Here is a 13,613-nt window from a genome sequence, read left to right as displayed (position 1 = left end):
ATTAACATAAGGCTGAGAGTGATGGGGTTGTGTAACAGGCAGGAAAGAACAAACCCGGTTATCACACATCAGGATGAAAGTCATTCGTATATGGAGACGTCAAGCATCTCATGATCTGATTTGTGAAATAAAAATGATTCAGGAAGCATTTCCCGTCTGGTAACATTTCCCTACCAAATGAGGTTATAAAACACAGGCAGAACCTGCTGCTCTGTGTGTTAGTGTACGTGGACGTGTGTGTGTGAGTGCGTGCGTGTGTGTGCAGAGAAAGAAAGTTTCAAAATGTGTTCTATTCTCTCATCATATCTGATAATTGTTTGCCTGAGACGAGGGAACAAAATCCCCCCTTATAAATTCTCTTTTGTCGGATATTAATGCTGGATCATCTCCTGGAAAATATTGTGAGAGACAAAGGAATAAAGAGAGAGAGAGGGAGAGAGAGAGAGAGAGGTTTCAAGAAGGGTTTCAATACACTGAAAGGTATATGTGGACACATTGCCATCTAGTGGTACAAAGTGAGAACAATACATATCCATAAACACTGGGATCCCTCCTCATATAGATAACATGTTTTCTGCCATCATACTAACAACACATGGGTTAAGATCGCTGCTGCCTCAAAACTGTTCTCCTCTCTGTGCATTTATCATATCCAATCTGAAAATAAACAGAAGCCCACTTCATAAAAAGCTGCAGTTATAATCATTCATCCTCTAATGGCCACCGAGGGACACTGAGGTGTCAGTCAACCATCACTGTCTAAACTGAGACCTAAATGTAACTTTATCTCCTGGTGGGTGGTTTATATGTGAATACCAGCTTGTGCCGGACTGTCATTTGCACAACGCTGCATTGTTTTGGCTTGTCGTGAACGAGGGGGGAAATATCTCATGCAGGCATCTATTTAGAAGTCCTCCATGCCAAGTAGGTTTTTCCAACCGCATATACAAGGCAAATATTTTCACAGGGAATGTTAGAAATTCTTGTGAACACACCAGAAGTGAATAGGCTCACAATTATGAATAGACACAAGAGGGACTGTACGGCTGAAGGTTTTTTTTTTTATCAGTGAGACAGAAACACATTATCCACACGATAGGTTTTATGAGCCTCGTGGTTGACCTGAAAGGATATCTCTGTACACAGACATAAAGGTACCACTGGAAATAAAAGAGAAACATCAATTAATTGACCTAATCAAAGGCTAAGTATGAATTTCACGTCCGAATCCAAGTCATAAAGCGCACTGTCAAATCAATATTAGCCTCGCTCTCATTTGCAAGCGATGCACAGCACATTTCTCATAAATGATTCTCCCTGTGGCGTGGTTTACATATCAATACTCTGGAGAGCCAAAAAAATCTGCTAATGGATTGGAATAATTAACTTGGCATGCAAATAATCTTGCCCCAGTTAAAATGACAAACTCACTGAACCCAATAGTCTAGGTGCATTCAAGTGAAACTGTGACTTGCCAAAACATGTTTACTGATCTGGTCAAATTGACAAAAAAGGATCGGTGAACAGGACAAATTGTTAAAACTTGGCTCGTGATGAAAGGTGCGAGTATTGACTTAGGGGGCGGGGCTTCAGTGTTCTCTTCCTTGGTGGATGATGCAGCCGATGATAACCATTACAGTTGATGTCATTGTGTGAGCCATGCATGCTCTTGGAAACAGACGTCCTGTTTTTGTTTAGAGTTGGTTGCCGATTTGCCCCAAGCCGTTTGATTATGATTATGTTTCACATTAAGTCAAAGTACAAGTACAAGTGGTGATGATAATATCAGCTGTGGGAAAATGATAGAGTAACAGTTTCTCCTGTCATCACACGGGAGGTCTCTGAACTTGCTGTCTCCTTTATTAGCAGGGCTTTTGTTTTAGACCATCCCCTGGATCCCCAAAAACAGAAAGAGACCATACATGTGCAGCGCCATTAGAAATATGTAGTATGAGATTATTTCTTGTAAAGATGGACTAATATGTACTTTGGGTGGCAAATGCCATTATCAATCATAAAGAGTGAAACGATCCCATTACCATATATTGGAAACATACAATTAAAAGAATTGATAAAACAATGTATTTGAGACTTGACATTATAAAATAGATTTATAGCTTTATTATAATTAACTAGACGTAAAATTAAAACATACAAACCAAATATAGAGCTTGAATCAAGAAAAAATATATAAATAATTTTTCTGTATTGTTTACTATATTAAACAAAAGTTTTCATATCAGCAAACATAAAGGGCGATACTTTATAACTTATACAGTGTCTTTCCTAAGATCCGATGTTTTAAATCATTGACTCGAATTCAAGAACTCCAGCACTTTTGGTCTTTAATATCAAAATTATTTGTGTTTGAAACGCTGCCTTCATCTTCCACAACTGATCTCGTCTTTTGTTTGCACGTGTTCACAGCAAAAGACATAAGTCCACTCAGATCCCTGTGGCCCCTCATCAAAGGTGAGAACAATGCGTCCACCTGCACCTTAAAGCATCAAAAGACACTCCAGTGTTTGATCGGCACTGCACATTCTTTCTCAGGAGCATGCAGGCTGTGTGAACTGATACTGGGGGGGTTATCCTTTCAGATTCCTTTTGTCAGATCATGTGACGGAAACTCAAGTCTCTGCGGCGGCGAGAGCAGCCGGTTGTGAGGTTATGGGAGGTGACTGAACTTTTAAAAGCCAGTTTTAGGGCCGAAATGTTTGTCGTTGTCTGTAACTTCTCCGCCATAGACCCAAACTCAAACACATGAAGTCATGTAGACTGCGTGCACCTTGCAGGATGAAACCTGCATGGCATTGAATATTCTGCCATGTGAACGTTTTATTGCCCGATGAGCCAGTTTCTCCACGTGAAGGCCTATTTATATACATAAACACATGTTTCCAATGGAGACTCATTGTAAACATAGGTGTGGATTAACGTCGTGACGTGACTCATAGATAAAAAAAACCCAGTCAGACAATTTCCCTCCTCCGATAGCTTTACAGCCTGAGTTCACCATTGGCTAGAGCCTTTCCCAGTCAATGAAAGCATGGCGTCGGAGGGATACTTGTCCCACAGGCTGCAGGAGACATCAGGACCGCACACAGACAGTGTGTTTCCTTCACTGCACACTATAAATCCCCCCCCCCCCCGACACACACCGCGCACCCCCCTCCCCCCCACACACACACCACACATGGCTGTAATAAGCCAACAAATTAAGCCATTATGCTGTTTTTAAGGTACACAGACATCCGTGTTTAAATATTTTAAGAGTAGCAAGGGATCTCTCACCCCGAGTTACATTGTGTGTCTGAGACCACCAGGGAAAAGAGCGCACATCCATCTTATCATTAGAGAGCTGTGAGATGATTTGCATGGTGCATATAGTTATACTTTTGTAGAACTATACGAGGCCTGTTCTCTGATCACTGTGGTCTCCTTCCTCCCGCCGAACACAATAATGGAGTTTGTGTGAATGACATGGGAGTTTGCTTGTGATGGGAATTTTTTCACTTTGATTTCACGATCCCCATCATTGCCATATAGAACATGTTTGGCGTTCAGGATGTATGAATATGGCCATGTTATTGTTTCACTGGTGAGGCACAGGTCATGCTATTTGGCATTATGTGTAATTTGCCCACGGCTAGATGGCGACTTAAGCCAAATCTAATGATGGTGTGTAAGTGTGCGTGCTCACTCCCCCCCCCCCCCCCGAACGCAGTTTAAGAGCAACACCTATTAAGGGAAGTACTCCATGCGCTGACAAAGGCAGGAGTGTCTTGTAAACCCTGGAGGGAACTCACTAATTAAATGCTCACTCCTAAACCCTAACAATGAGGATTTTGAGCTTTTCCTACATGTCATATTTTCTCCACACCTGAGGCCACAGATTGATTCCAGAAGCTGGGAGTCCATCTTGAGGAATTTAGTCAGGATGGTTTTAATAGTTTTCCATGTAGAATTGTTTTACCAGGCTACTGTTAAACTGGGAGGCGAGTGCTGCAGGCAGAGGGCTTCCCTGGGATGCTGGCAAGCTCCACTGTGGCCATATGTGAGGGCTTCGCACAGAGAAACCCGTCTGCCCCACATTTTTGATGAGTTATGTCATCGGTGGATGGCAGAGGATCCGCTGTTTCTTGTGCATGATGTATGTAATGTAATGCGAAAAATGTAAATAACAAACAGAAATGACGAAGGAATAGCAAGAAGATGCATGAGTAAATAAAAAATAATTTTCCTTCATAAACATTCTTAAAAGTAATTATATAGGTCTACTATCTAAGAATGTCTATAAGCAGTTTATATCTGATAGAAATATGTAACATTGGTGTTAAAGGGCCATGCCAAGATACTTACTACTCTAATGTCTACGGTCACTGTGGAAGGATCTTTACAAACACTGAACACATAACCCTGTCATTGGGGCGATGTTATGCATCTCAGATTAGCTTTGAGACTTTTATATCAGAAAGCCAAAACAGAGGTGTATAGTTTAAAAGACATCTGAGGAGGCAGGGAGAGGGATTAATGACAGACACTATCAAGTTGCATTTATGGAAAATGCAGGATCCTGTGTCTGCGGAGCTTCTATAGTAATAATGATAATAACAATGATATTACTTTTTTCTATAGCATTTATCTAAACAAGGTTAGAAAGTTCAGTAGAAATACAACAAAACAGGGACAAAAACAAGACAAAGCTGAAATAAGAACGATAACACGAAAGAAAATATTACAAAAACTAACATGGACTAGTTTAACCCATAATAAAGACTACAGGTTAAATTATCTCTGCCCTTCATTTGCATATTGTTTGTTTTGTTAGTTTTGTTTCTCACGAATGAATCTCCAAATAATAAAGATCCACACATGCAATCCCGAATTGTTGAAGAAATTCTTTAACTGCAGTGAGTTTGAATCAAATCATTTACTGGTTAAATGTGTGGTGGAATAACTTACCTCTGAGAATAGCGTCTAAATTCAGGGTAACACTGGTGCCAGTAAACAAAAAAACTGTCCATTAACACACCAGTGGGACAAATATCTATACGGTGATACATCGTCGTCCTGACTCGTAAAATACGATTATCAATATGCTGGCACAAAATATCGCTACTTAGTTATATATATATACAAGTTTCAGTGTGTTTGTTAAAGAATAAGCTAAGATTTAGTTGACTGTTTTTGCTAATTTATTTCATCTCGGCTTGTGTCAAAATCTGAACCTGGCACCAAATCGCGGTGAGCAAACACACAAATTCTGCACCTATTGAGGGGCAATTTGAATTATTCATCAGTTAGACTGACATTGTTATGTATCGTTATATGATTGTCTCGCTACATATCGTTTATCACAGAATCGCGATATTATCGTGAGTGTATCGCGTCTCGAGCTACCCTGCTGGAATGAGTTTTTGCGTGTTAATGCATCAACCAATAGCCTGCTTCTATTTCTCCTTCAAGCCATTCCTCTACCAGCACTGAAGATGTTACAGTGTGGGATTACAATGATTCCCATTCATACAGCCTCCTCTTGCTCCATGCATCGCTCAGCTGGACTCTGCTGCAGCGCTTTCTACCTGCGTCTGTCAGTCACCGCTGCTGCGTCCAATCACCAGCCGGCATGAGCCCCTCTTGACTCCTCCCCCGGCGTATAATTGAAGTTTCTTTAGTTTCTCCGCCGGAGCCCCGCGCGCAGAAGTGTCCGACCCGTGGAGGGATTAAAACAAGCGAACGGCTGGACCATGTTTTGCAGGAGCCTGAACGCGTGCGTGGCCCTGTGTGTGTGGATTACTGCGCTGACAAGCCCCGGGAGCGTGTGCGCGGGGAAGCAGGACGACTCCTTCTTCACCGGCAGCGTTTACCGAGCGAGATGCGCCTCGAGGTGCCTGAGTCTGCACATCACCCGCATCTCTGCCTTCTTCAAGCACTCTCAGGTACGAGCATGTGGCCCACAGATACACACACTGTAAACCTGCCGATGTGACGTGTTCCGTGCGTAAATAAACCAAAACGTGTTGTGCCAGTCGATGCCCAGCTCCACCAACACAGAGTCGAACCTGTTCCTCCTGAGCCCATCGGGAGGGAGCAGGTCACCAGTGCTGCTGGGAGACTTTCCCAGTTGCGTTTTTCTGTCAGGGCTCATCTGCGTCTCCTCAATGAAACACCGGTTGCAGATGTTGAGCATCTGTATGAAGATGAGAGTGGCATGCAAAACTTGCCACAAATGAACATTCATAGAAATACACTAAATGTGTGTATAGATATGTCGTTATCTAATTACCACTGCAGTATTTCTGAGAGGTGGCTTCCATTGGACACAGTTTCCATTCATTACAGTGAGATTAGAGAACAGTTTCTGTCTGGACCAGTGTGATGGAGTTAACTTCTCTCGTATGTCTCCGTTGCCCACTTCTTTTCAAGGTGTCTCTCATTGAATTTGTCACGAGCATCCCCCCCTACCCCCCCACTCAGCATGTCTTTAGAAGCTGCGTTATATGAGCTTGTATTCTTTGGATGATTTGCTGTGTGTGGTTTCAGAAGTTGTTTTTCACCCTCCACCGGAAAACACTGTTCTCTCCCAGGACTCCAGAGAAAAGGGGGACTGGTCCCTGATCCTTCTCCTCTTTTGCGTTTTCTTTTTTTTATTCTTTCCTCTTCCTCCCAGCTATCTATGTGCTGACCGCCTTTTGTACTCCAGCTCCTCTTTCTTAAGGGGCATTAATGAATCCCTAATTGTCAGGAAACACTGTGGAGCAAGGTGAATTTGTAATTACGTCTGATGAATGTAAACAGTGCATTTCTTGTTTCCTTTGTCCCCAATTAACTTTACTTTGAAAGCACTTATTGATCTAGTGCGGGTCCATCCATGGAAAACAGGGACCCACTGCGGTCAATTTTAGGGGTAATACATAGTGGGTGAGGGATGAATATGGTTGACTGTAATTAACATCCCAGTGGGACAGAAAGCTAGGGAGTGCTGCAAGGGCACAGATGGAAACCAGTGTTCCTTAAAGCTCAACTTGGCAGGTAGTGTTTGGGATTTATTTTGAAAAGATTCCAAAAATATATCACTGCCCCGGGTTGCAAAGTTTTATGGAATTAGATTAGTCACCGACCGATTAAGAAGTGGAGTAAGTGATGGACGTCTCGAAGTCTAATGAAGAGCTAATAGTCGATATAATTGGCTGCAGAGCCTCAGGGTCTGAGGCGGTCTTGTGGGGAAAATGAGCGGGAGGTATTTGTCTATAGAGAGGGGCATTTTTCTGGTAAGTGATAAGCAAGGTCGCTCAAGCTTGTGGGTCTAAGAATAGAAGGCAATGGTTGACAATCTGCTGGGGCTATCTTATGCACTGTGTTCTCAGCAGCCCTTTCAATTGAAAATGGGGGGTCTGGTCAGCTGCAAAAACATATGGCTCTCCTTCCCCCCCCCAACGCCCCTGCCCTCTACCCCCCGACCCTGCCAATAAATGCCTGCATCACACCTCATAGGCATGCAGGGGATGCAGGCCGAAGCTCCCGACGCTGCTCCGCCGAGGTCACCTTCCTGCTAAATGCTGGCTCCGCCACTCGTGTTTAATGTGATGAGCTCTAATGTACTGTAATGTAGTGTAACGGCAGCGCAGGCTCAGTCAGCACAGCCCTACAGGTGGATCCGCCACCTCTGCCAGATCTCGTTACAGCGAGGGGGGGGGGGATGTCGGTCGACAGGCAACCGCCGGACTCCACTCCAGTGATTGAGACGACAGACCTTTTTAATTCAGCTCGGAGATCCTTCAGGGGACATTTAATACCCGACAGGGAAACGGAGACACACAACGCTTTCCTCTTTAATGGAAGTGGAATGACTGGGCTGCATGTCAAAGCTGTGAATTTTGCCTACTGTTCCTCAATATCTCACTTTTTCTGCTCGATATCTCGTAATCTATATCACTCGTGTTGATCACGGTACAAGAGACGATAAAACATTTTGCAGCTGGGATTCAAAGCTCTGTTTTTCATATCAGCCTCTAATTTGATCACTGTGTGAATACTGGAATGATACTGGGAGGATTTAGCACTTGCAGATGTTATGGACACCCACGCGTCTTTCCTATTTTTTTTTATTTGTCTGAATCAGAGGACAAATCAGAGGCTTTGTTTTAATTGTAGCAATTTTGAATTAGTGTGAAATGGAAACAAATGTGTGGCCGTGGACTTGGGAAACACATAGGTAGTCCGTTGGTTGTCAGATTTACAGCTCCTCTGGATTCATTGATGTAATAGTGTTTCCAAATACAGATTTATTGACGTTTTACACCACTTTGGGGGAACTTGTCACCCTAGTATAATAGACAGAGGGGAACACCCAACCATAAATATTAGCCTCGGACACTCCACAATATTAAGAGCGAGCTGGGAGCGCCGTGCAATTATGTATTCTGAAAGCATCAGCCTTGTTGTGGATTATTTATGTGTGGGACCCTTGAAGCCAAAAGCAAGGTGTGTCCATGAGGTCTTGTTATTACGTTCAAGGCAATAAAAATCGTACCGTTTTAAATTCAGTCATTCATTTCTAATGTGCCGCGCCGTAAAACCTAAGCATCTTACTTGAGAGATTTGTGTTGCAGGCGAGGGGAAGGAAAAACATTGGAAAGTAGTTTTTCCGTGTCCCCCTTGTTTTCGCCCTTTGATATTAAATAACCCGTGGTGGAATCAAGCCTCAGCCAGTGCGTGTCTCATGTGTGGAGTTTTTCATTAGTGAAGACAGCGGATGAATAGGGGTCTATGTAGCTTGGCCTTACCTCTCTGCAAACGCTCGACGTGACAGTCCCGTCTGTAAATCTCAGCCCCAATGCCGCTACACCCTCTCGGCTACCTCATTTGACAAACAGCCCTCATGCCTAAGTGGAGACAAGTTAACGCCGGTGTTGTTTTGGATTTCTGAAAACCCCTCTTTCATGTTACCGCTGGATGTGCCCTGAACTCATTAGCTCATTTTCAGAGCCCCTGTCAAATAATTCATATAAAGTGAATAATTGATGAGCACAATGACCACAAACCCTCAAACCCACTCCAGTCAAAGCCTAAATCTTGAGGCCCTTTATTACACTGCTGCATGTGCCCTGGAGGAGAAGTTATTTCGGTGTTGCCCGAGGATCCCTGAGGCGTCAAAGGACGCTCGGAGACACCAGTCTGTCCCTTTGAAGTCCTGTCTCCTGTTAACCTGGCCAGAAATGTACAAGGTCTCAAAGACTGGCAGCATTTTCCAGTTGTGTCGTACAGGAAAACAAATGGGTGGGATTAAGTGGAACTCCAAAACACTTCACCGATGTAAACTGAGATTCATTTAATCCAAAGGAGAGAGAGAGAGAGACTCCCAGGAAGCGAAAGATTTCCCTTTACAAAAAGGTGGAACTCTACCCTCACAGATAAAAGGGTTTTTGTCCATGTTCTCCTCAGTTGTCTAGACAATACAACACGCCCCTGGCCACCTGCTCCGACTTTTCAGCTGACAACAACCGAAATGTACCTCCTGTGATAAAGCTCCTGTTTACACGACTCCACCGGTGTCACTAACAAAGCAGCGGGCTGGCAGCACATTCATTCGCAGAGACCACTGTCTGAGGCCGCCCCTCCTCGACCCCAGCCACACAGGAGGATATCTGGCACGCATTCACTCACCGGAGTCCTTGACAGTCCTCAGCACTGCATAATGTTCATACTGCAGAGGAATGCCATAGTGAGTCAGAGGGATGAAGTCCTGACCTATAATTATTCCCCCGTTGGTCCCTGACATGGTGGGGTCAGGCTTGGACAGCTGGGGCAACATCCTGCTGAGCTTCCCTGCTACATGGATGCTGTCACACAGCAAAATTAGCTCCTCTGCGGATCGGGCCCTGTCGCCGCTGATGGATGGGCGAAGAGAGGTGTCAAAAACCAGATTGACGATTTGGAACGTGGTCTTGAGTTGTGGCAATCTGTGTAATTTATCCCAAGGTATTGACTGCCGGTGCAGTTGTCAAGTTTTTATTTACGGGGTGTCACAAACGTGTTTTTTTTCCGCTTGGTTGTATTGATCATTTATCATAAGTTACCGAACTCTGCAAGGATTTTAATCATGCGACACAGCACGCTTTGATGTACTAGTGAGGAATAATTCATATTTTAATCAGTGTGCACGCAGCCAAACGGAGGGAAGGTGTTGTATTTCACACAGAAAAGGGCAGAACAACCTGCTGACGCACACTAAACTCCACAGCAAAGTTGCTGCTCAGTTCCACAGCACTCGTTCACAAAATCAGACAAATACTCCTCGTCGCCATAGCAACTCGTATATTTCTTCATCCTTATCTGCAGTTTTTTAGCAAACGGGATTCTCTGAAGACATGACCATACAATCACGGATTGCTTTGAAGCCATTTGACCATTATCCTTGACACTAAAAGGCACAGCACTTACTGGTACTGGATGTCAAATTAAACCCTTTAATGATAAGTTCTTTCCTAAGGTCTCATGGGAAATTTCTTCTGGATTACATTGTGGGAAAAAGGCTTTGAACTTGACATTGAACTTAAACAGACTTTTTTTTGCCTGCGGACCCCAAAAGTTTGGCCCTATCCTCGAGCTTCACAGCTTTCATATAGAAGCAAAGAAAGCATCCCAAATAGTGAAACCCTGATCTAAGCCCCCGACTGGAATGGATTCCTTTAATGTCACTCTAACTTCAAGAGCCTCCACTGAGAGTATTTGCATTTGTTGTCACAGTTGTCAGCTGTGGTGGTGAACCCACCCAGCCCAGTTGGCCTCCCCTGTACCCAACGTTTTCGCTTCTTTTGGCTCATTGTTTTGGTTTTACAACCCGCAGCCGTATTGTTTTGGTTCACTCCCACCACTGTCATGCATCAAGTGGCTAAGACCCAGACTCCAAACGAATGCTAATGCTGCTTTGCACGTTGTCTTCAGGGTGTGTCGGTACGTGTGTCGGTACGTGTGATTCTACGGCGGTTTCAGACGTGAACTCCAGAAAATATACGCAAAATTTTCAATTAAGCATATGAAGGACGCAGATATAGATTGTCCGGGTCAGACGCATTTACAAGAGGAACAATTTCAGAATATTCAAGCAAGAAAGGTGCCCGGTTAGAGTACGCAGGAGGAGGAAATGAAGTATAAATTCCGACAAAGTCTCTTTATAAGTTACAAGACAATTGTATCACTTTCTTCTACAATATGATGCCTCTTTTTCATCCTCAGATATTTGTATTCTTCCAGTTTTTGCATCTGTCGTGTGTTAGAAACGCCATCAACACGTCAACTCACAGATTTTTTCCCGACATTTTCCAGCTGTCTTCTCACATGGGCCCTCACAGGAAAACTTCTGAAAAATGTCTGGAGCAACTGACTCAGACGCTTTTGTGTTCTCCCTGGAAAATGTCCCCATCTTCATTACACATCTGAAAGCAGCTTATTTCTTGCAAGTTGCCCAATTTTTTTTACATTTCTTTTACAACCTGCCCCCATTTTCTGATGTGCAGCATATTTAAACATTCTGCCTCTTTCGTATCAATGAGCTGCTCAGTCACTCTGCGGTACTAGCCTTGCGCTTGCCATCCAATTTGTTTGCAGAGAGTGACAACATAATGATGACAATAATTCTTCGCCCCCTGATGGATTTCCGGAAATGACCACTTGCAACGAGCCATTTACTGGTCCTTCGCCAGACCACTCCATATTTACACATAGACGACTTTTAAAAACACGGCGCTATTAGGGCCAAATGTGTGCCTCTTTGGAGTGACCGAGGTGGCACTTCCATGGCAATTAGAGGAAATTGGCGGTATCTGCAGTCTACACAGGAGTGCTGACATCAGTTCCCACCTAAATGACCTCAGGGACGTCTGTTGAGAGATCAAACAGGTCCTCAGAAAAGCTGAGGTCACCGCGCTCTGCTGATGCTGACCGGAGGTTAGCCCGGCCCCGGCAGTGCTGACCCCACTTTCCTGCTTAGGTTACATTCACTCAGCACGTAAAGCTGACTCTGAGGTCCGTCTTTGAAATTGGTCTGCTGTTAGCGTTATTGTTAATAAAAAAGGCTGTGACTTAGGGAAAGCAGCATTTCGGTGGGCGGGGAAGAGGTGAAAGCTACATGTTCGTGTGATGAATTGCAAACGTGTTTTCAACAATATCGCTGATGATTGATTGTGTTTTTTTTTTCTTCTTTTCTCCTACAGAATAATGGGTCCTTGGTGTGGTGCCAGAATCACAAGCAGTGCTCCAAGGTAGTGTGGTTTCACTTCTTTCATGAAAGAGACTCATGCCACATACGTGCCTCGTTATTACAGGATAATACAACATAAAGCGCACGAGTCACGGCAGGACTAGTTTTGTCATGCCTGCAGGAATCACTTTGAGAGCTGTATTGACATAGACTACACTGAGAAGAACTCTTTTCTCCTCAGCTCTGTCCTAACTTCTGCTCTTGCTCTTTATCATTTTCTCCTGTTAATGCTTATAATTAAACACAGTTAATAAGATCTAAGGAGGATTACGTGCCTGTGAATTTAGAAACGCGGAGCATGACAGTTTTTCATAGATTTGTCATTTAGAATTTCAGCTGAATGCTCTGTGGAACGCCTCCTGCAGCGCTTGTTTGCCATTCGTGCCCCAAAGAAGGGCGATACAGAGCCGGTGTTGACAGCCCTTCTGAAAAGATGGCGCTGACATGTTCCGTTAGACTCTCCTGGAGCTGTTGACAAGACCTCTCGAAGATGTGCAGTATGGACTGTAGACAGAGAACGCCACGGAGCTGAAATAAGAGGGGTGATAGGCCAGTAGAGCCCAGTCCCAGTAGCCATGTGAACAATGCTCCCCTTAGCTGTCAGAGGCTCTCAACCCCTAGCTGACACACTGTGGAACCAGGAGTCAGTGTTGTTAGCCAGTGAGGACTTAAAATAGGACGACTCACATCCACATGACGACGGGTCAGTGGCTGTTGATTTTCTCTTTATGCCATCAACATGTTTTAAAATAAAATACAGGAAGTAATAAAAGGAATAATATTCTAGGGGTGTAATGGGACACAAAAAATACAGTTTGGTAAATACCCCGGTTTGGAGCTCATGGTTTGGTGTGTTTTCGGCACAGGGAATCTAAGAAATACAAAACATAAACTGCTTCTTGTTTCAGAATTAAACACTAGTTTTACCTAACAGACAATAGTTGAGATTCTTAAAGTATGTCACATGGCTGCAACAGGCTGCAACCTACGAAAGAAGTGCATCTAAAAAAAGTTAATAAAAATGGGGGGGGGGGACTATGGACTCTGGTCGGGTTTGGACAAAAATACAGAATGGCTGTTGGCCTCAAGTCGGGCTTAGTTAGTTTTCTCTCTGGCTTGGTCGGGTTTTCGCTCCCAAAAAGTTCAAAACATATTCAGAATAGATATATGTATTGTTACAACCTTATAGTAAACTTTATATATCAAGCATTATTCTTAGCAAAGTGCTATACAAGGAAGAAATTACACCAAATAGGGAGATAAAATGAGGATAACACAATGGAAAGTTAGCAGGGGAAAAGTAGGTTATCGCACAGGTGATGATAAATTGTAGATCCCTTCTTATATT

General features: G+C 43.7%; 1 protein-coding gene across 1 annotated transcript in view; it reads left to right on the top strand.

Moving 5' to 3' along the window:
• The first annotated feature begins 5,750 nt into the window (after window positions 1–5,750).
• The window catches only part of LOC128455696 (anosmin-1), a 42,039-nt gene continuing 34,176 nt past the window's right edge, over window positions 5,751–13,613 (top strand). The window contains exons 1-2 of the mRNA XM_053439468.1: window positions 5,751–5,942; window positions 12,219–12,266. Coding sequence (XP_053295443.1) covers window positions 5,751–5,942; window positions 12,219–12,266 — 240 coding nt within the window. The remainder of the gene's footprint in view (window positions 5,943–12,218; window positions 12,267–13,613) is intronic.

This window comes from Pleuronectes platessa, chromosome 14, assembly GCF_947347685.1.
Source record: "Pleuronectes platessa chromosome 14, fPlePla1.1, whole genome shotgun sequence".
In the NCBI taxonomy this organism is placed as follows: domain Eukaryota; kingdom Metazoa; phylum Chordata; class Actinopteri; order Pleuronectiformes; family Pleuronectidae; genus Pleuronectes; species Pleuronectes platessa.
The sequence above is the reverse complement of the archived record's forward strand: the minus strand, read 5'-3'. Positions and strand labels throughout refer to the sequence as shown.